This window comes from Neomonachus schauinslandi, chromosome 3 (assembly GCF_002201575.2).
Source record: "Neomonachus schauinslandi chromosome 3, ASM220157v2, whole genome shotgun sequence".
NCBI lineage: Eukaryota > Metazoa > Chordata > Mammalia > Carnivora > Phocidae > Neomonachus > Neomonachus schauinslandi.
In genome coordinates this window covers 121,414,797-121,439,023 of record NC_058405.1, presented here as the reverse complement: position 1 = coordinate 121,439,023, position 24,227 = coordinate 121,414,797, and the positions used below count along the sequence as shown (strand labels likewise).

The 24,227-nt window shown below is 36.9% G+C and overlaps 1 protein-coding gene across 5 annotated transcripts in view; it reads right to left on the bottom strand.

Annotated features, from left to right (window-relative positions):
* Positions 1 to 24,227, bottom strand: part of PKP4 (plakophilin 4) — a 234,035-nt gene that overhangs the window by 57,681 nt on the left and 152,127 nt on the right. For 3 of the 5 annotated variants that reach the window (XM_044913652.1, XM_021703316.1, XM_044913651.1), the window contains exons 4-6: positions 17,512 to 17,546; positions 2,068 to 2,193; positions 1,761 to 1,951 (exon numbers count right to left, since the gene is read on the bottom strand). In XM_044913652.1, coding sequence (XP_044769587.1) covers positions 1,761 to 1,951; positions 2,068 to 2,193; positions 17,512 to 17,546 — 352 coding nt within the window. Of the gene's footprint in view, positions 1 to 1,760; positions 1,952 to 2,061; positions 2,194 to 17,511; positions 17,547 to 24,227 lie in introns of those variants that run through there. The other 2 variants (XM_021703314.1, XM_021703320.1) reach the window with 2 other exon arrangements.

Here is a 24,227-nt window from a genome sequence, read left to right as displayed (position 1 = left end):
GAGAATAGGGCACTGAGCTACAAGCCCAGGACCAGGCTGCTGGAGCACAGTTCCCACCAACCCCCTTTCACTTTTAGTCGGGGCACTAAGCGGACAAACCGGAATAAGGCAAGGACTTTGTACACTCTTAGGTGTCATTAAGAGGAAGAATGCTTTGTCTCCACGTGTCACAAGCAAGTGGACTAGCTGAAACACCTGCCCTGAGACCTACATGTGCAAACTCAACAATTCTGGGAAGGCAACAGCCATGGAGAGATCTGGGGTGGGCAAGCGATTGTAAATAAAACAACAAGGCAAGAAAGAGGGAGTTTGCAAATTAGTAGACAGTTGGAAAATTAAAATCTGTGCTCAGGGTTTAGAAATAGTGTTAAAAATAAGTAAAGAAGATCTCACATATGAGTGTTTTACTACCAAAATGGGATACTTGGTCCAAGAACTAGAAATGTGTTGCCCAGACTACATGCAAATCAAGAGATTTTAGAGACCTCCTTGCAACCTAATTCTTCAGCTCTAGGAACAAAATCAACTTACTGTAAGCTGAGAAAAAAAAAAAAAAAAAAGAGATAACCTATCCACTTTTAAGGGGAAAAAACAACTTTTGTAGTTAAGATAATTATTATTCTAAAGTGTAACTTCAAACCAGCTGACATAAAAATTCACCTAAGCAGATAAACTCCTGTAAGCACTTAGTCCAAAGCTTCTCAAACTTTCCCATCAAAGCATCCCTACCAGCAAAGGAATAAAGTATACTCTAAGGACTGGGGTTACAGCTTGGCTTAAAAATTCATGCACTAGGAACATGATGACGGGACAAGAAAAAAAATTCATGCACTATATGATTTTGTTTCTTTTCATATAGGAATATTTCTCATTACTTAAACATTTCTTCTAAATTGTTGAGCCAAAGTGCCAAAGCCCTCTTGTGTTCCTCCTTTGGCTCGCAAAACCTGGCCCACTGTGGTGTTGGCCTTCCTCTAGCACATTATGGAAGGATTAGCGTCTGCCTAACTTCTTGGATGATCTTGCCATTTTTCAGCTCCAGAGAACTCACTGGGGTACTTGGACAGATCGTTATCCTCACTGGTTACTGCCACTCAGTATCCTACTGCTTTCATTAACTCGGGCCACGCTAGTGGACTGATGTGAATAAAGTGGCAGTGAGTGAGGAGCTAAGGAGTTTTTGTACATACATACATAGGCCATCTTATTTTTTTGACCAACTTATGTATGATAACTTTCTATAGGCAAGAATATCTACGTTCTAACAAAAAATTGTGATTTCAGGGAACAATTCCAAAGGTGAATTCCAAAGGCAAAAAACTTTGGTTAGAACAGGCCAGTCCCATTTTATTCAGGTGCGGGCATAGTGCTTTGCCCTGTAGGCCTCTCTAGAACATATTGTAGCTCTAGTATTTTTAGGAACGCACAACCCCTAAAGGGACTACAACATTCCACCCAGTTTTCTCATACTCCTGCCCTGGACTGTTCCTCTCATGACAAACTTGCTTCTCCTAAAAGAACTACTCTCCTGTATCTGGAATTTATCAGAACTCATTAATATGAGTTTATAAATAATTCCAAGGTTTTGTTTTTTTTTTTAATATCACAGACCTGAATAATGTTAAAATGATTTTGCTACTTTGTCCATTCTATAAGATCAAAATTGTATGTATTGATTTTACATCTAATAAAGAATACTTATAACAGATATTCAGTTAGGAGGGTATTTCTTTACAAGGATCTTGATGTGCTTGGCTTACCTGAACCAGTGTTTGTCCTTCAGCTCTTGAATTCCTCACCAAATGGTTATTGGTTGATCCTATGAATGAATGCTGCGGTCTATTTTCTGCTTTAGTCAAATTCTGGCTGTTGTGGAAACTCCCTGCTTCCTGGTATCCACTGTCAGAATAAGAATTCATTTGTGTTGAACTTCTTGAGTTACCCAATGATCCTGCAGGAATGAAACCAGCAGGAAATATCTTTATTTTACACTTCTGATACTCATTTTCAAATAGCACACATTAAAAGCAAATCTGATACTTAAAAGATAATACAACAGACCCTCACTTTCATGGAGAGATGTCTGTTCTGGTGAATAAAGAGTCCCCTGTTCTGGCTCTGTCCTGATGAGATAGTTGTTGGGGTGGACAGCGTCAGAAACTCTAGGTTTGTTTACACCAGTATTTGGCACATCTGTAAGAAGATAAGTTTAATCAGCTAAATCTAATGACAGTATTACATAAAAACTTGCTACAAAGTGAATACAAGTTTTATAGGAGAGCTGGGAGCCCCCACTGCATTCTAAACCTTTAGCTTGACGCTGAATTCAATCCAAGGTTTTGTTTCCTAGCCTCCAGAAAGATTTGCTGACATTCTTAATACAGGTTTTTAATGACCTGTCTCCTGATTTATTATTTGACAGTACACTTCTAGGTGGTAGAGTTCTGTGACAGTTCTGAATTCTTCAGTTTGGAATTTCAATAAAGATTACAGATTGTATATGGTTTCCCTGGTATACACTGAAACCTGATCTGAGGCTCTGTCAGGCTGATAATCCTGGGGAGTGATCGGCTTCATTTGTAAGTCTTCTGTTAACGAGTTTCTAGGGTTCTACACATTCTTATGCATCACTTCTGGATGGAATTTTATTAAGGACTAAGGAAAATACGTAGTTTGCTAGGCTAGAAGTTTTACACAGAATTGATGTGCCAGGGAATAGTGACACAAGGGCCGGCCTGACAGCAGGGCTGTGCCCCAGTCCATGTGGCTTCATCCAAAATGGAGCTCTGACACATCAAATATGAAACGGCAACCATCTGTAGATACGGAAGCACCCCTGTGGGAGCTCCAAGACTTCTCATATGTGGAAAATGTACCATTTTTTAAAAGAAAAAGAGGTTTAGACAGTTCTTAGCTTCAGCTTTAGTACAAGATAAAACATGGGACACCAATACATCAAAGCTTTTGGCCTGGAAACACTAGGTGGTATGCCGTGTCAGGAGCTGAAAACTTATCACCATGGAAACCAAAACCCATCAGAGTTCCATGTATGCTTTTTTTTTTTTTTTTTAAACTATTAGGACCTGGTATTTAAATAGGAAAAGAGAAAGTGGCACCCTAAAAATCTACCTCAGCAATTCTGTCTCCTCATTCAGTAGAATATTTTTTTACAAATCATGTGACAAACAATTGTGCTCATTTAAACTCTCCTTTGAAAGAAGCTGTTTAAAATAAATAATCTTAAACAGAGCAAGCACAAATTGTGAGATACAGGATTCCATACTGGTCACCTTAATTAAAAGAATTAGTATCTCAAAAAAATACAAAAACAAACGAAATAAATAAAATTACCCTGAAAGTAATACAACCAAGGACCCTCTCTAAATATTAGCACCTGTTTCTTATACTTTTAAAGATTTATTTATTTGAGAGACAGAGCGAGAGAGGAGCAGAGGGAGAGAGAGAATCTCAAGCAGACTCCCTGCTGGATGCACAGTCCTATGTGGGGCTCGATCCCACAACTCTGAGATCATGACCTAAGCCACAATCAAGAGTTGGATGCTTAACTGAGACACCCAGGCACCCATTTCTTATACTTTTAAATGCAACACCTCAAAAAAATAGAATGTGGAAAAGTATTTGAAGATTTAAATAATTGAGTTATTTAGAGAACAGGGTCTAAATTTCATTTTTTTAAAAGATTTTTTAATTTTTAAGTAATCTCTACACCCAACATGGGGCTCAAGCCTACCACCTCAAGATCACTCCACTGACCAAGCCACCCAGGTGCCCCTATTTTTTAGCTTTAAGTAAATACTGAAGTTAAAGTTTTAAAAAGTTGATAAATACATGTATTTACCATATTATAACTATTATGATAATATATTATCCTATTAGTGAGCTATAAAGCAATCAATTCTAAACTATCAAGTAGATCTTCATTTTTCTACTTCTATAATGAAGCCCAATGTAATGCATATCTGCAAAGACAGAAAGATATTGATATTTCTTCTCAATCATTAAGACAAAGTTAAATTATTTTCACACTGTTTTACTATTATTTACTGCTTCCTTGAAAACCTGTAATTCCTAAATTACACACACGTAAATGTATATACACATAGTCACTATTCCTGTAGTAAGAAGACCCAGTTCCCAATTACTATAGAAGGTATTCTTATTGTAGTAGGGTAAGGCTCAAAATTATTAACTATGTATTATCTATGTAGTCTTACTTTAAAATGAATGTCTTTTAAAAACATGTGCTATGAGGAATGAAAGAAGACACTAGTCAAATTTACCAGAGAAACCACAGAGTCTTACAGGATGGGATCGTTTCATGATCACTGCTATAAACTAGAGTTAAATAGTTGACATGTTGTGAGTTAGTGCAATGAGAACATGAAATTGAGAGATGTTTTGATGAGCAAAAATGGCAAACAGAATGTCAACGCTACTTCTTTCATCTGTGTACTGAAGAACATGTGTTATTTTTTCACAAACATGTTTTGTGGAACATCAGAAATATTTTATGGGGCATTTTCAAACATCAAATTAGCATCTTCTATGAAAATGCATGTCTAAGAATATGGAACTTGAACAAGCTTCAAGGAAGAATGAAATAATCTCCATTTGTGTTTATGAATGGGAGATTATTGGAAACATGGTCCATCCTGCCTGTTACATTTCATCTGAGTGCCCCAGTATCACCTAAACAAGGGCAATTAATTAGAAAAAGTAGAAGGCTGCAGCTAAGAAAATACTAGTGGGTAAGGGACAGTAATGCTGTAGGGCTACGTAAATCTCATGTATTATCCACCATTAAGCTCACAGTGAAAGATAAAATACAAAGTGTATTATGATTTATCTCCCAAATACACACCAAGTGTGCATAAAAATATGCTCAGGAAAAGGCTAAGGTCTCTCTAAAGAACTTGAAATTACTGAAATTCCTCTGTTTTGTTAATCTACGTGTCTTACTGTTTTTGGTATACGAAACGGAGGTCTGTACAATGTGTAAAATCACCATGGAAACAGGAACCTAGAGATCAGTAAGGAGATTTTTAGTATATATAACTCTGTAACTAGTCTTTCACAGTCCAGCATATTATAACTTTTTGCTAGATTCTCCTTGTTTGTGCCTGTTCTGAGTTGCTATGGTGTTTAAAGGTTTGCCCTTACATAAAAGATAGTGTAATGTGAGTTTTGGCAGGACTCCTGGGATGGTAATAGAATGCAGTGTTAAGGCAGATGATGCGGTCTTTGACAATTAAGGAAATGGAGTAGCTCACTTTTCTTCCAACTCTGGCCTGTGAGGTGAGGTTAGGCTTTCATACTCTTCATGAAAATATGAGTAGAAAATTTTGTCTTGTGGGGACTCAACTTCCTGTTTGGCTATGGTACTCTGGCTTCCTATAAGGCGACAGGTTCAGGAAGGAGTCTACATTCCACAGAGCTACAGCAATATTCCAGTGCCTTCTATGGCTAAGAAGTAAAGCTCTAGGCCAAATTCTGGAAGAGGACACGGATGATGGCCTTGAAAGGACTTCTCCTCTTCAGTAACTTCTTTGATGTACACGATTCACTTCTACAGCAGGTAACCTTATTATCAGAGGAAATGAGATCATCGGGAAATATTGTTGCTGAGTGGAAATGTGAATAGGGTGATGGAAACATGAATCATAAAAACATTCTTTGATGCACAGACACAGATAGACATTGACTGATATCTTAAGATTATAGATACCTGGACTTTGTTGACTCAAATATAAATTACTATACACATATGATATCCTTTAAAAGCTGGGCTTTAATGAAAGCAAAAACTTGCGAGAATGGACAGATCTTGTTTACTGAAACTATTTCTAGTCTGGTTCTCTTGAATGTATCTAGATTCTTGGGTCTTATGCATACTTATGCTATCTTTTAAATATTAAGATAGTGGCTCTAAAAATTTTACTCATCTAGAAAATGTTGAGTGAAAAGTCCTGGAAAATGGAAACCATTAATGAAGTGTCTTCTAGTTCACTTTAAACTTTGCTCTAAACATCAATTAGCTTGCCTTGAAATCCACTGTAAAAGCTCATCAGCCTGGATTCAATTTTGTGGCTTAAGCAAACTCAGTTTCTGCATAAGCTGGTATAAAGCACTTTATTTAATTTCTATAATGCAAATCTAAAAAGTATTTTATAGTTTTAAATGTCACCAGAGAGATCTCTTCTTCATAAATATTTTAAAATTCCTGAATTCTGTTCAGGAATACAAAATGATTAAAAAATAATTATTAGGAAAAAAAAAGGTCTTTCTGCAAATAGTCATATTAAAATGGGTATTTATCAAGTATTTTTAGTCTAGGGATGAATTAAAATACAGGTGTCACACTTACCATAAAGAATTTATATATGTAAGAGGAAAACTAGAAAAATAAGGAATTTAGAATTATAAAGATGAAAAGAAATGGATCACACATGTCAAGTTTCTAACACTGAGTTTACAAGTAGGTGCTCATAAAAGGCCATGGGCCTCTTGCTTCCTACAGAGAAAGCTAAAAAAAGAATAAAGGATTTTCTGTGATGTAAAAAAAATCAGTGATCTATGGAACATAAGTGCTCAAAAATCATTCAAATATTTTTTCAAAGACATACTTTATTCCTTTTAGGGAAAAAAATGTTACCAAATATAGAAAAGGGTATATTTGATAGTACGAAATATAAGATAGATTCCCTCTGTTAAAACAAAAACCCCCAAAACAAAAAACCAAGAAAACTTCCTTTAAAAAAAAAAAAAGATTTTATTTATTTATCTGAGAGAGAGCAGGGGGGGGGGAGGGGCGGGGGGGGGCGGGGCGGTGCAGAGGGAGAGGGACAAGCATACTCCCAGCTGAGCCGGGAGCCCGACTTGGGCTGGATCCCAGGGGATCCTGACCTGAGCCCAAGGCAGATGCTTAACTGACTGAGCCACCCAGGTGCCCCAAGAAAACTTCTTAAAAAAAAAAAACCCATAGAAATCTGTAAGGGTAGGATGATATTCCTATCAAAAAGAAATGAATAGGTCTTCTGAAACTAGGTTTTACTGTAAATTTTCTATTGAGTTATCTTTTTTGGTAAAGATTATCAAGATAGAGCTAAATGCAGACTAACTTTGGCTTACGAATGAAATGTGGGGTTACAGACGGTAGCCTTTCTGACATTTCCCAAAGCAACAACTGTAAACTGAGGAAGTGTGGCTCTGTGCGTTGAGGAGGTGGTAATGGAAAAACGAGCTTTTAAACTTGATACTTTCTTTTTTAAAGATTTTATTTATTTATTTGAGAGAGAGAATGAGAGAGAGAGAGAGAGAGCATGAGAGGGGGGAGGGTCAGAGGGAGAAGCAGACTCCCTGATGAGCAGGGAGCCCGATGTGGGACTCGATCCCCGGACTCCAGGATCACGACCTGAGCCAAAGGCAGTCGCTTAACCAACTGAGCCACCCAGGCGGCCCTAAACTTGGTACTTTTCTATTTTATTTTAGGTAGTTAATAGAATATTTGTTCACATATCATTAAGAGCATGAGAACACTTAAATGTTTATTTAACATGTTTATATTAAACATAAAACGTTAGAGGCTAAAACTGGATATGTGATTTTAATACAAAGTCCTACCTTACTGGGCGCTTCGGTGGCTCAGTTGGTTAAGCATTGGACTCTTGATTTTGGCTCAGGTCACGATCTCAGGGTCGTTGAGATCGAGCCCCGTGTTGGGCTCTGCGCTGAGCGTGGGGTGTGCTTAAGATTCTCTCCCTCCCTCTCCCTCTGTCCCTCACCCCGTGCATGTGCTCTCTCTCTCTAAAAAAAAGTTCTAATTCAGTGTATTTAAGTCTTATGGGGGTGTGTTACATACATCCCCATACAGTATGTGTAAATGGTGTAAGAACATTCGAATATTCGAATGCGAATATTCTTATTTGGTGGTTGCGACTCATCCGCAAACCTTGTCCAGTCTTTTCACTATAAGCATCTTTGCTATAGATTACTTTACCATAAGCAATTTCAACACAAACACAATATGCCAAGAACAAACAACAGTGTAGAAGGCTTATCACAGCACAACACAAAATTCAGTTTCAGAGATGAATCCTAGTATTTGAAATCTGATGCCCCTCTTAATGAAGAAAAAAGAGAAAGTGTGATGCCAACAAGGAGACACAGCAACAAGCAAAAGTGTATAATGCTATCAACCAAAGACTTTGAAGATAAATGCTTAGGTACAATCCGCAAAATAAAAGCAGTATTGCCATGACTCTACATTACACAATTTGAATGTATTCAAATATTTTGCCTTTTGCCATAGTCCTCTACATTTTGCTATTCATTTTTCTTATTTCATTATTTCCTTTGAATGAATATCTCTATTTTTTTTCATGATTTTATCTTTTATAGCGCAACTGCCTTATGGCTAATTAGTGAGGCTGTGAAAGTGTCTGTAGCTAAGATGTGTACATGAAGCTACCTAGAACCTGCACAAAACAGCGATAAATGCAGAGTTCTAAACTAGCAGAAAGGCTGATGTCCGCACATTATAGGTAATTCAGCTGAAATTAGGATTCATTTAACAAAATCCCACTCTGTGGAAATAAACATTAAGTAACGTCTACTGGCTGGAAACTGTCATTCATCTCATAGTGGATCATTTGTGTCATGGCTCACACTGGCAGCATGGCCAACAGCTGGCTGGCTTTAACATGTGTCACTCTGATGTACTAGTTTCATCCCCAATATGCTGAACCTTTTGTTTAAAGAATTTGTATTTCAGTCTTTTAAAATTAAAGTTTTCAAACATAAAGGTAGAGAGAGAAGGGGCGCCTGGGTGGCTCATTCGGATAAGCGCCTGACTCATGATTTTGGCTCAGGTCATGATCTCAGAGTCCTGGGATCAAGTCCCACATCAGGCTCCATGCTCAGTGTGGAGTCTGCTTGGGACTCTCTCTCTTTCTCTTCCCTCTAAAATAAATAAATAAATCTTAAAAAAAAGAAAACAGAAGTGTAATTAACAACCTTCCCAATTTAATAATTAACAACATTATGCCATACTTTTTATGCTCCATTTATCTTTTTCCTTTCTTCTGTTATAGAATTTTAAAACAGATCCCTCACATCAGATCATTTTGACTCTAAATACTTCCATATGTAGCTCTGTAAAATAAGGACTTCAAAAAACTACATTTATTCCATCATACCATATAATGAGTTCACAGTCAAATTTTCCTGATGTCTCAAAAATTTTTCTTCAGTTGGCTTGTATTAGTCAGGCTGAAATAAGATTTACTGATGGTGTTGGACTATGATTGTTACTTAGTACCTTAAATCTAAAAAGGGGCTCCCATACCCTCATTTTCATTTTCTTGGCTCACTGAGGAAATCACAGCAATAAACTCAGGATGCGCCACATTCTGAATTAGCGTGTGGGTTTCTCATGGTGGCATTTATATATCTTTTAACCTCTGTGTGTCTTTTAAGCAGAAAGTTAGAGCTAAAAGCTTTCAGGTCAAACTTTTGTGGTTAGAATACTTTATGGTGTTGTGTACTTTACATCGTGTCATATTGTAACTTTTACAGTTGTTACAATGAGTCAGCCAATTCAAGTGATGGCAGTCTGGTCTTTCCATATTTTCAAGTTCACTATAAACCTCTCTCCTAATGCACACTGTAATCGCCTAGGATGGGGGTGGTTGTAGAGCTTAGAAACTATTGCTGACTGAGTCCCACGCCCAGGAATTCCAATTCAATCAGCCTAAGCTGTGGTCTGAATATTAGGAATTTAAAAACTCCCGAGGTGGTTCTAATGTGCAACCAGGATCGAAAATACAGAGGTTTCTGCATACACGGACAATTTTTGCTTGAATCATTTATTTCATTAGAGGATGCAAATTGGTGATTTTTCTAATTTTATTGTTCTTCCTACATTTATCAGCAGAAATTCCTTTGGTATATTTTAGTTATCTTAAAATAGCTATTAATGGCCAGGGTTATTTGGTTATCCTAAAATATAATCTGTACAGGACTGGCAGGATAAACTTTTAATTCTTTTCTTTAATTACCACTAATTAAATTAATTTACTTATGAGTAGGCAGTATTCTCAGACTGCAGTGTGGGATCACGTGGAATCTTCAAAGACCGCTGATGCCTGGTTCAGGCCCCAGACTTGAACAGCTCCACAGGTGATTTGAACGTACAGCAAAGATGGGAACCTCTGGAATGAGGTATTGGTACTTGAATTACCTCCAATGGCAAAAAAAGTTTGTTTTTTGCTTGTTCTGGTAGTGGTTGTTGCATTTTTGTTGACAGAAAAATGTATGTGATCATTTTGATCCAGATACGAAAGGAAAAGAAAGACAGGAATTTTATTAAATTCCAAGATCAGGTCGATCCCCAACTTCCATAAGAACTAATCAAATGAAGGAATCGTCAGTGGTATGCTGGTCCCCGTGTAATGTTCTGATTTAACGAATATTTAAGAAGCCTTCATGGAGTATCCTTTATTTCACCAAAAGCAGAAACTTCTGGGAGTGAGGCTGCCATGGATTTCCCCTGGGGGAGATATATGGCATGAAGAAAAAAATGGGAGGACCACTTGCACCTGCATAAACAAACATTTTCACAAGATTTCTTATACCCGTTTGTTCCCCTAGAAACCCATTTCTTTTTCCCCACAGAAGCCTTTTCTGCCCACTTCCTCTACTCCATTAAGTTAGGTAGTAACTCCTAACTTTAGCCATTTAGGTAAACTACTTTTGTGAACTCCTGTGTGAATATGAATACTTTGGGATTACTTTTCTATTAATTTAACTGTTGTCAGTTAAATTCACTGCCCCCCCCGCCCCAGTCATTTAACCTAAGAAGGCGGAGGAAAAGTCTCACCCCCTCCTACAAATTATTATGCATTTTTGATGGGCAATTTGACAATATTTGCTCAAAAAGCCCCCGTATATACCCTTGCCCAGGCAGTTCCACTTAAAAAAATGTAATCGACAAAGACACTCAGACAGATGTACAGAGAAAACTTTTACCATGGTTTGTCAAAGAAAAAATTGGGGAAAAATCAAATATTTACCAGTTAGGGACTGCTTACATAAATTTTCTAAACCATGGGTACTTAGCCATTTAAAAAGAGGCAGATCTTCATATACTGATACAGAAACACATGCTTGGTTTTTACTATGCTGTTAAGGAAAAAACCCAAGTCATAGGATAATGTATAATATATCCTCATTGAATTAAAAACAAACCCAAAGGGGTGTGTGTGTGTGTGGGGGGGGGGGGCCTTAGTCATGAAACATTAAAAAGTTAAGAGAACCTTTATAGTGGTGATTCAGGAAGCTACCTCACTGTAGCTGTGGTAAGAAGACTATCATGACTGTGTGGCTCAGAAGGCCTGAAATAATAAGGGAGGAAAAACTTGGCCGGTTTTCACAGAAAGTCGTATCCTCCTGTTATTTAGAAGAGAAATAGGAAGGAATGAATGTATGATGAAATTTGTCATTTATACAATTTATAGCCACAATAAATCATAACATCCAAAATCCTTAATAAAATAATGGTCCTTTATACATGATTGCTAACCTAATATCCTATTTATGAACATGTATAATATAGATTCCTCTTCTATCGCCTTTATAAATCTGGTACATTTCTACTGAGGCATAAAGTGTTCCCATTTAAGTTTGCATCTTATCTCATGATATGCTGATGCTTTTTTGTGTTGTAAATTACTTGCTCCAGATGGAGGAAAAAAGAAAGATAAATTGACTCAGGGCTAGTCTCTCATTTATCTTTTATCTTCAGTATTTATGTTTTTTTTTTTTTACCCACCATAGTGGAAGAAAGTTGTGTCCATTCATTTTAGGAACAAAATGCAAAACCTAATCCCTATAAAGTCTTAAATTTTGTAGTATACACAAACTACTACTCTCAGTACATACCACACGATAATGATTTAAATGGACAGTATGTGAAAACTGTGGCACTCCAGTACATATTCCACAGTAAACGGATGTGGCACTGTGAAGTTAAATCATCTTCTCAGTTTAAAATTTCTGTTTTATCATAATCTTTTTCATTCCCTTTCATATTTATTACCAAATATCAACTACCTCAACTGTATGAAGTCATTAATATTTTCTCTCCTACTCATTACTTATTGGAAAAGACTGATTCAAGTCTCTTTACCCTTTAATGCCTTCTAGGTCAACCAGAAATTCCCTACTTTCATTCTCCTGTGTCCTTTGCTAAACTTGTTGCTTTCGGAAAGACTAATCTTTTGGCTTCTTTACTTTCTTAGGAGTAGTAATTCCCAATCAGTTATTTAACATACACTAATATCTGCTCTTATGACTATTTCTCAAGTGCAAGTGAACCTGATTCTTTGGCCTGTTGGAACAGACGGTGCACTGGGGTTCAGAAGAAGTCTCCTTCTCTTAATCTGCAGGGAAGGGGGGGTCGGGGAGGCGGTGAGGAGGGAAGGATAGGCTTCTCCTGCTGATGCCATGCTGCTCCCCGCTCCTCATTTTACACATAAGTACTAAAACTGGAAGCTGCCTAGACTATAGTAATTTTTTTTCCTGGAACAGAAAAACTGTGAAATTGCGACGTGTGGCACAATTCACTTTGCAGGATGTGGCTGGAGGATTTAAGTAACAACCAATGAACACTTTGACAAAAGGACTCAATTTATGGTTTCAACAGCTTCTGTCTGGTAGGTAACACACACTATGTATGGTGGTGTGTTTTGTTTTGTTTTGTTTTTGTGTGTGAGTAAATTGGTGTGCTTTTTTAAAAACGAGAAGTAAGCCAGAGGTTTTTTTTTCTTTTCTTTAAAAGCTACTCTGCATAATATTTTCCATCATGAAGAATTATAATTACATGTGCATATATTTGCATGTCACTTTCTTCAGGCCTTCTTTACCTATTATTCTATTATACAGTTTCATGATTATAGTGTTTATCTTCTATTTTACTGTCTGTGTCCTCAAATGCTACCTCAAATTTTGGCAGAACATAAGAGATTGTACAAATACATAAATTTTTAAGAGGTACAAAGATGTGAATGATGGAAAAATGGAGCACTAATAAAAGAGAAAACAGGAAGGAACACTAAGACAACACTCCTTCCTCACTCTTTTTTTAGCAGAACATACATAAAAAAACACAAAAATGCAAGGTTATAAGAGATGCAAGACTAGGGAAGAAACTAAGCCAAAACAGAAAATGATAAACTCTCTTTACAAAAGACAAAAGGATGTGCATTTTATGTTTTTAGAGATTAGATATGTAATGCTGGTAAACTAGAAAATACAGAACAATGAAGAGAGGGAGAACAGTAAAGCAAGATAACAATAAAGTATAAATGCTTCTGGGGAAGCTTCTCCTCAAGATTCCTTCTCAACCAGCCTGAGGACACAGAAATGTTTTGTAGAGTGGACGGTTCTTCCTCATGCTTTGGGAAGTCATCTCTTTGAGCACCAAACTTAAAAAGCTTTGGCTTTTTTTTACTTTCCAACAGCTTACTAACCCGAATACAAAAACCAACCAAACGACTGAGGGACCTAAACAACCAACCAACCAACTCAAGCAAATGCGCAAACGGATTCTGCTGAACTGAATCATAAAGCAATGGAAATCTTTTCTGCCTAGGGCATCCTGAGCTCTTCCTTAGAAAATGACTCTGCTCTGAGTTAGCTATTTAAAACAAAATTCAGCAGCTGGTCTCCGTTTCTGGCATTTCAACAGAATGTACCATCCTGAAAATACCTGAGTAGGCAAGGATCTCTCCCAGGTAGTGATCAAACCACTGCCCTGCTAACAATTCACATGACTGCTCAAAAACTTTTGAAGTGCCAAGCTTTTCAAGTCAAATTTGTAATATATATATAAAGGTAGAGAAATTGTCTGCAGGAAAACTTCAAAATATTAAACAAAATGAGGAACAATAAGAGACTTTCAATCCTAAATCTTTTCACGTAATCCTTTCTTATTTAAGAAACCAAGAAAATTGAATAAAGATGTTACTTTTGTCAAGGTCTAGCTAAACACGGAGGAGACTGAAGACCTTTTAAATATATATATATATATATATATATATATATATATATATATATATTTTACTTTTAAGCCACCCCTGCCCCTTATTCTGGGCAGGACTGCCAAATTCTAAAAATGAGATGATTTTTATATACTATGTTTAGTATCTCTGCATGCAATGTGGTAAAGAGAAGATAACAGTTAAAACTTTACAGAAAAGTAGCAGCAAAACTGCCATTTTATGCCATTATTTATTTACAATCAAACCTCTAAAGACATCTATAACTACTTAGAAAAAGAAACATGAAACAAATCAGATTTTACTCTTTTATGCATACAATCAAATTTCAATTTTCTACCTTTATCTTTGTAGCTTATTGCCATAGTTACAACTTAAATGTCCTAAGTATGGCTTGAAAGTAGGCAAATTTAAGAAAGCACATAAGTAACATGAATACAGTTAAAATAATAGAAAGTTGAGTAAACAGTAGTTGTGATTGCAGTGGTTGAAGATTACTGCACTCCTCTTCCCTCAAAAGAAAAATAGGGTAAGTAAATGTAACACCTGCCAGGTCTGAACAGGAGTTTGGGTTAAGAGTGTATTCCAACAAAAGTAAGGGATGAAACAGTTATATTAGGTGTGATTTACAAATGTAGCTGTGGTGAAGACAGATGAATTACTGGAGTTGTATTAAGTTGTACTGTAAATACCTAACACTAAGGTATTTAGGGAGCTACTTGGACAATATACACAGACACACATACATAATATTTTATCTATATTTAACTCATTAGTAAATCATGAAGGTGGTGGTCAAATGACTGAAGCTTATAAGTAAAGGTACCAGAGGGGAGGGAAGGGGAGGGGAGGTAGAAAGGACATCAAGGGCCCAGAGATCTCATTCTCTATTATGTGTCCTTCCTGATCTAAGTTCATTTTCTCTATATGCAAATCAACACAATTATACCCTGTGCCTGGCTGGCTTTAGGTAGTGAGAAACCACCACTTGCCTGTTTCAGCTCAGCTCAGCCAGATGTTCTCCAGCTCGGCTCTAGGCAGCACTTCTGGCTTGGCTTTATCTTCTTCCTGGTTCCAGCTAATGCTGGAAATCTCCCCCTGCCCCACCTCCCATCAGTGCTCCAGTTTAAAAACCAAACCACCTAACCCATTGTCCCCTCAGTCCTAGAAATGGTAGCAGCTGTGGGTATGATCAGTCTCTTGTGTGTTTCAGATGCTGTTTAATTCTCCCAAACCCTGCAATCCGCACCTGAACCATAACCTCCCATATCAAATCCCTCATATGGAATTACCTGGCATGGGCTGGGTGTTCCCCACTTGACTGATACAGCTATCAGGCTTGGGCTTAAAGAGTTCTCACCTATCAAACACAACCACTCCAACAGAAAAGGGCAATATATAGGAGATTTTAATATTTTGTAGGTAGAAAGAAATATAAATGATGATGTCAAATGAGGAAATACAAGAGGATCAACATTACATACCTAAAGGGAGGGAGAAATAATATAGTCTTTTCAGGAAAGCAACTTGGTTACACATAACAAGAGTCTTAAAAATGTTCATATACTCTACATAATACTTTATTTCCTAAAAGTCTAGCCTAAGGTAAGTCAAAAGTACAGATATAATTTTATATACAGGGATATTTACCACAATGTTATTTATAATAGTAAAAAATTAGAAACAACCCGAATGTCCAGAAATAGGGACTATCAGTAAATATGGTATATACCTGTAGTTTTCCTTTATAGGAAATTTTGAGTGTATAGAGTTACATACCTCCACTAGACTTGAAGCACTTAAGAGGACAAGGATATTGTTTTAAACTTTGACAACTATGTGCTAGAGAACCGTTTAAGGCTCTCAAGAAATATTTCTGGAATAAATTAATGATGCACTATTAAAGATAAACTTACAGAATAATTTTATATAAGTGGTAAATTTTTGCCACAACCAAGTACCAAATGCACTACACTGTGTGCTTTGCATTTTTCTTTAAATTTTTCAAATCACTTTTTAATTAGTTTATAGTTCTGGTATTTCTCCTGAGGAATATTTCAATCAGGTGACTTTTTGTTCAGAGGATTTTCAGTGGTTCCCCATGACCTGCAGGAGAGTTCAATTTAGAGTTGTATTTACAGATCTCTATAATTTGACCCAATGTGGCTATCTAGACTTTGCGCATTTTACCATCTCTCAAATCAGTTTTAAATGTTCGAATGTGACATTTCTGTCTCTTTTGCTGTGCAGTAACTAAGCGCTCTCCAGAGCCTGGCTGCCCATCAGTCTCTAGGCTCCAGTACCATTTTCTCTGCAAAGCTATCTCAGGAGGAGGTTGTCCATTTACAACAGTGTTTTCCACATAATATATTTCTGGAATCTAACCGCATATTATTTCATGACATGACTTTCCTTATATTAAACTATTGCTATGAGACTTATTGCTAAGTTGCTCCTCATATGTCTTTGGTCTGAATAAACACTACAATTCTTGGGAACAGCTTCTTTGTAAAAGAGCAGAGTGCCTTGTATGCACTACGAATAACACCAAGATCCTGGTAACAGGTTCTGGTAAACTCAGATACCAGGCATTTGGTGATTTTTGAGTTTTAATCAAGTTCAAAGCTCATTTAAAAATTGCCAAAGTATTTAGATTTCAAGGCCCATTCTACCATTTATATATTGATGACATCGTCCTTTACATTATAAGCGCCATGGGAAGCTCAGGATCGTGTATGTTGTGCCCATCACTGTGTGACCAGTGATGTGTACAGGACTGGGTCCATGGTGTAGGTGTTCAACAAACACTAATGAATGAACATCTACTATGAAGACATCAAATATTTGTGAAAGGGGCTTTACACCTTCCTTAATGTAATTCGTCCTTTATATGAAATGAATTTGGGTAAAAAGATAAGGAGATTACATCAGAAGCTTCTGGACTATATTAGAAGCTACCATATACATTTTACATCTGGGTACATAAAGAATATGAATGCTTAAGGCAACTCTTCCCTTGAGTGTGGGAAACACTATGAAAGGAAAGACCTTGATTTATATAAATGATTAGCCAACTTTCCCAGGTGATGCAGTAACTCTTGTGAGGGCATTGCTGTACTTTCTTATGATAGAAAAGAAAATACTTAGATAATATATGCTGATATTAAGTGTCCAGTGATTATAACACTGATATGTTGATGTCCAATGCTTTAATTTTCTTTATAGCTGACATACACAAACCTACTTCACAATGTTCAAAACAATCAAGTAAATTAAGAACTACTTCAAAGCAAAGTAGTTCAGTATTGTCACTAGTAAAGGCTCTGCCTGGCTTATTTCACCAAGAGGCAGTAAATCGAGAAAGCAGGCTATGAAACTGTTCTTGTTGTGTGTGTAAGACATAATAAAGATTTTTTTATATGATAAAAACTCATACCTGTTGATCTCCAAGGAAATGACTTCTCAGTTGAGCTAGAGAAAAGGGGGAAAAAAAAAGGAACATTTACTTCCTTTGTCATAAAATTTAACTGTGGGCCTATTTTGCACATAAACATTTAATTTTCACATTTCATTACATAAAATTATAAAAATCTCAGAATTTAAAGCTACTCTTCTAAGTGAATTTTTAGACACTATTTAACCTTCCATATCAATTTGAGACAAAACTGTATTTCTACTAGAAAATTAAGGCAAATTATAAAGTGACATAAGATTCCCCTTGCATAAGACAAATAAAATAGGATAACTATATATGATATTCATGGTACTTATGATGTATTATGTTGCTTTTTGTGATAATTAATATGAAAACTACATACACATTAAAAAGAACATCTACATTATACACAAAGTACTTATATATGTATACACTGAACACAGCACATTAAAAAGGACCCAAAAGGCTGTTAAGAACTTCATTCATTTTAGCTATTTTCAAAAGAAGCCCTAGAAACTATTAATAGACACAAAAGTTAATGGGGTTAGTTTGAACTGAATTTACCTAATAAAACTTAAGTCATATAAACCTTTGAATAAAAAATATAAGGTCTGAAAATCCAGGAGAATATTTTAGCTTTACATGTCTCTAACAGAGTTTAATAAATTTAAATTTTAAGAAATTTGTGTATAAAAACATTATCTGTGCCTCCCCGTCCCCCGCCTCACACTCCCCACCCTCCAACTACAGGAAAGCAGGGTGCTAAGGGGACAGTGTGGTAGAACATAGGAACAAGAGAACAAGAGGCTAGATTATCAAACATTTGCTTAATGAAGTACTTCACATAAGTTATCTCCTTTATATTATCCACAACCTTATGAATAGATACATTATCATCCTTATTTTACAGGGAAAGAAACTGGCCAAAGTCTTTGCTGTTAACCAGAACTGCTGAGATCTAAACCCAGGATGGCCTGATTCCAAAGTCAGGGCTTCTCACTATTATATATGGCAGAATGGCTTATGATCCCATTTTTGCATTAAACACGTACACATACACACATACAATATGCCTAGAAAGAAGTCTGGAAAAATAAAAACCAAAGTGTTAACAGTTATTACTGTGGGGTATAACTAAAAGTTTTTTTCTTCTCCTTCTTAAACATTTGTACTTTTTTGAAATCAGAAAAAAAGTACATATTGGCAGATTTTTAGAGTGTTTTAAATTTAAGTAAAAGGTGTATGACTTTGGGCTTAAGGAAACACTATAAAATAAAGGACTTGGAACAGAGAAGGGAAAATGCTTTGAGTGCTATAGTTCTACGATTTTAAGTTCTTGTTACCCCCTGATATTTCCCCAGTTCATTAAGTGGTTAATGAAACTCCAGATTCTGTAAGAACTCCCTAAACTTCAGCTTTGTGCCTGAGTGAACTGCCTTTACTTTGTCAGAGGCAAAGCAGTTTACATTCCAGGACCTTGAACTAGCTGCAAGCAGGGGGGCAGGCTCCTGGTGAATGGAGTCAATCAGTTAATGCAAATTTTTGGCACTCTGCTGATGTTCCTTTATCTGAGGCACTCCTGATTTCAGAAGGGACTGATGGGACAGGAAAAGATGCCAACTTGGTCAAATATCAGTAAGGGCACATTTGTCGTCTTGCTCTTGAGGGTGGGTTATCATATTCTGCAACTCCAAAAGTGGTTCCCTACACTGAATCAACTTCTCTTGAATCTGTTTTTATTTCATTCTATCATCTAAATTAGTTTTCTAAATACTGAGGTTGATATTACCCAACTGTGATCCTATCAAAATGTTCATCTGGTCTGCCAATATTAAAATATGTGATAAATTAAACTGCCATCTAGAAATGTTTAATATACCTCAAGTTTCGTGGGAATATCATGAAAATTATCTTCTGAGTTTGAAACTTACATAAACTTTAATGAAATACCTTTACAAGATTTTTTGTTCTCATAATTATAGATCACAGGATATAATTCATGTTAATTGCTCAAACTGGGCAAAGGTTGTGGCTATTTTGCTCATCTTTTTATGTCAAGTGCCTGCCATACTGCCTCACACATAGCAGATGCTTAATATATGTTGTTGCAACAAACTGTAGAAGTAATAGAGTTGTTTTTTTTTTTACATTTTTAAAAAAGATTTTTTAAATTTATTATTTATTTATTTGAGAGACAGAGAGAAAGAGCAAGAGCGAGATAGAGGGGCAGAGGAAGAGGGACAAGCAGACTCCCTGCTAAGCAGGGCTACATCCCAGGACCCTGAGATCAAGACCTGAGCTGCAGGCAGACACTTAACTGACTGAGCGACCCAGGCACCATAATAGAGTTTTTAATTGTTCTGAATGGTCAGGTATATATAAAATACCAGTTATTACTTTGCTCAAGCAGGTCAACTTATTCTCCTCCATTCTAGGTAGGAAATTCCAGTAGCCTCAATTAGGTTGCATTTTTATTGCCGATAAGGCCTTTAAGGTCATCAAAATACATGATCTCACTGATATGTGGAATTTAAGAAACAAAACAGAGGATCATAGGGGAAGAGAGGAGAAAACAAAACAAGACAAAATCAGAGAGGGAGACAAACCATGAGACTCTTAATCATAGGAAACGAACTGAGGGTTGCTGGAGGGGAGGGGGTGAGGGGAAGGGGTAGTGGGGTGATGGACATCAAGGAGGGCACGTGATGTAATGAGAACTGGGCATTATACAAGACTGATGAATCATGACTTCTACCTCTGAAACTAATATTATATGTTAATTATTTGAATTTAAATTAAAAAATAAGCCATTCCTAGATGAAGGCAATGGAAACCTCAGTTAGTATTTTTTGCTACTCTATTTTAGGTAAAAGATAAAAAAACATCATGAAAATAAGCTAATATTAGGATTAAAAATAAGCAAAAAGTTCCACGGTATTTTTTGAAGACTATATATTCAGCCCAATTACTTCACACTAATCTTATAAGTTCTGTGTTATAACTGGTCAAGACATGTTATTCAGAACAGTCTATTTTCTTTTGAAGCACTCATTTTAAATGATTCTTAAATTGTTCACTACTCTGGGATTTGGGGGATTAGACAATAAATATGTGCAATTTTGAAATGCTGTTATGTCACTGAATGTACCCTGCTTTTATCAGAACAATTAGAGGCAGCTCCATACTAGAAACAGGCTTATACTCGCCTTCTTCCCTTCCTCTCTCCAACCTTCTAATCCTAGAAACATTTCCCCAACTTTTATTGACTGTCTACAATGTGTCTATAGGTGCTGTGCCCACAAATGATTCCATCCCATTCCCTTTCACTTCTTATCTGAAGATGCCAAGTAGCTTGTGTTCTAGGAGCTTTCGCTGGAATGTAAAACACATTTTAAAATACGAGAACTGAATCACCCACGATAACTTCGTTTCATTAGAAAGATGCATTCACAATTTCTAATGACTTAATTATCAACAACCTTCTAGAATGAAATCCATTCATAAGTTTGGGACTGTCGAGTCACACAGTGAACAACAATTAAAAGCAAGTTCATCAGCAAATTAATATATTAATGCGAACAATATTAGTTTTAAAGAAGACACCATATCTTCATCACAATGTTACATAAATATTTGTAGTAAATCACTGTAAAATTCTACACACTTCTGAAATTAAATGTTTTATTTTTCATCTCACACATAAGTGGAGGCAAAAATATGTTTGCTAGACATGTATGGCTGTGCAGTGTCTTCAAAACCCTTATTTTGGGACTGTCCCACAAGGCAGAGAATGCGCCTGCTCATACTGCTCTACGGGGAGGGCGGGCCAGCGAGTGAGGGTCTGTAGGAAGCCACGCGAGGGGGTGGCAGTGGTATAGCGGGGGGCATCTACAGCGGACCCAGCAGTGGCAGTGGGCACTGTTCCTGGACACGCTCACTCAGAATCAGGTTCTCTGGCCTTCCTAGAGATTCCACCAAGATGATACCAAAAAGCTTTTAGTAAGTTCCTGTGGTGCTTACACAAGCCAGAGAGGATTCCATTTGCAACCAAAAGCCCTGACTGATGTTATCATCAAACCAAGTGTTATGACTGAAAACAAATACAAACAGGCCCTCTGAAAAGAGCCCAAACCTCAGTCTTAACTCTAGAGCTGTACTTCCAAGTGCAGACTGGATATAACACACTTTGTATTCAACATAATGAAACTCTTTCCCCCGCAAACCAACTCCCAGGTGATCATGACCACCTAGTCATTCAAACTGAAGAACATGGAATCATTTTATTGTTTTCCACCCACCAGTGTGACAAGCTCCATGAGGGCAGCAAAGTCGGCCTCATTCACAGCTGTACCTCCAGAAACTAAGGCAGTACCTGGCCCACGGCAGTCACTTAAAACATACACCTTTTGAATTCATCCCTACTACCACACAGTTCAGGCCTTCATCTTCTCAGTGTCTTTTGGCTGGATCATCCTTTTAGACTCTCCTAACTTGTTTTCCTGGCTTTGATTTCTCACCCTTTCAGGCTCTCTTTCCTGCTGCCGCTACAGTGATTTTTCAAACCTCTGGATCTGACATCATTCTCGTGATGCTAATGCGTAAGAGATCCACAGAGGATACAATTCAAACATCTTAGTATGCCCAGGCAGCCCTCTGCCACCCGGTTCCTTATAGTCTGCCCTTTTCCACACAAACCTACACGCTAGGCACTTCTAATTACTTGCAGTTCCCTCACATGCCATGTTGCTTCAGGCTGCCAATGTTATTTGGGGATAGAATCTGTAGAAACAGTCTGGAAACTCTTTCCGAATTACACAAATTCTAGAATGGCATATGCAGGTACCCTGTTACAATATTTATGTTATATACCCATGAAATTGAACACTCCAATATTACGTTCACTCTGTATCACTTGGGAATAATTTTGAAAAATGATCTACTTAAGTCTGTCCCCAATTTCCTTCTGATTTACTGTGTCTGATGTGGGCTAGCTTGAGTTAGTGGGCACTACAGGTAAGTGGTAGCAGAGGGGGCAGTGGAGAGTTTGATGAAGCCACGTGGTAATGTTACTCTCTCCTTTCCCTCTTTCTCCTAGACCTAGGTGGGGTTCTTTCTATTAGTAGTAGGTGCAGGCTACTACCATTACTCTCCTACAAGACAAACTGAATTGAACAGAACCCAAGAGTTATTTCTCTGTTGAAAAGAAAACCAGGCCACAGCCTGAGACTAGAACATAGTCAAATTGTAAAACTTAACTGCTTTGTTTTATTGAAAAAAAAAAAAAAAATCTCTGTATTAACAGTGAAGGGAACCATCAAAAAAACAAAACGGCAGCCTACTGAAAGGAAGGAGATATCTGCAAGTGATATCTATCTGCTAAGAGGTTAATATGCAAAATATAGAGAGAACATACACAACTCAACTCCAAAAACCTCCCAAATAATCTGATTAAAAATGGGCAGAGAACCTGAATAGACATTTTTCCAAAGAAGACATACAGATGGCCAACAGACATGTGAAAAGATGTTCAACATCACTAGTCATCAGGGAAATGCAAAATAAAACCACAATCAGATATCACCCTCCATCTCCCAGAATGGCTAGAATAAAAAAAAAGACAAGAAATAACAAGTGTTGGTGAAGATGTGGAGAAGTAACCCTCATGAACTGTTGGTGGGAATGTAAACTGGTACAGCCATTGTGGAAAACAGGATGGAGGTTCCTCAAAAAATTAATAGAACATACATATGATTCAGTAATTCCACTCCTGGATATTTACCCAAAGAAAATGAAAACACTAATTTGAAAACATATATGTACCCCTATATTTACTGCAGCATTATTTACAATAGTCAAATTATGAAAGTAGCCCAAGTACCCATCGAGAGATGAATGGATAAAGAAAATGTGGTGTATATATATATATATATATACACAAAAAGGAATATTACTCAGCCATAAGAAAAAAAGGAGAGAGCTTAACATTTGTGACAACATGGATGGACCTAGAGAGTATTATGCTAAGTGAAATAAGTCTGAGAAAGACAAATACCATATGATTTCACTTATATGTGGAATCTAAAAAAACAAAACAGAAACAAACAAAAAGCAGAAACAGACCCATAAATTTGAAGAACAAACTGATGGTTGCCAGAGGGGATGGCGGTGGGGGATTGGCAAAATGGGAGAAGGGGAATAGAAAAAAAAAAATCACTGCATTAAGAAATTTTATATGCACACGTACATATATGTGTATATAGAGAACCCTCATTAATAGTTCAAAAATTAAGCACAGTCACCAAACTATGACCAACTTCTTGAGGGTAAAGATTGTGTCTTAATTCTGTGTTTATCAACTAGCATTGAGTAGGATGGTAAATAATTGATAGCTGATCTTAATCTTAACTCTTTGTTCTTTTCAAGGTAATTCTTATGTAAATTTTAGAAACTGTTTCATTCTATGGAGTCAGATCCCCCCCCCCCACTTGATTTGGCTCTTTCTGTATCTTCAAGAGGTTTATTGTACATATAACATGAATCCAATTAATAAAATATTTGCTGATTATCTACTGAGTGCCAGACATTATTAGAGGCTTGGTTGTAATAGTGAGAAGACACAAAGTCCATGTCTTCCAGTGCTTCCAACTGTCTTATAAATACTCATTACAGCACTTGTGTGACACCCCCATTGGATCACATGCCCAAAGGCAAGAAGG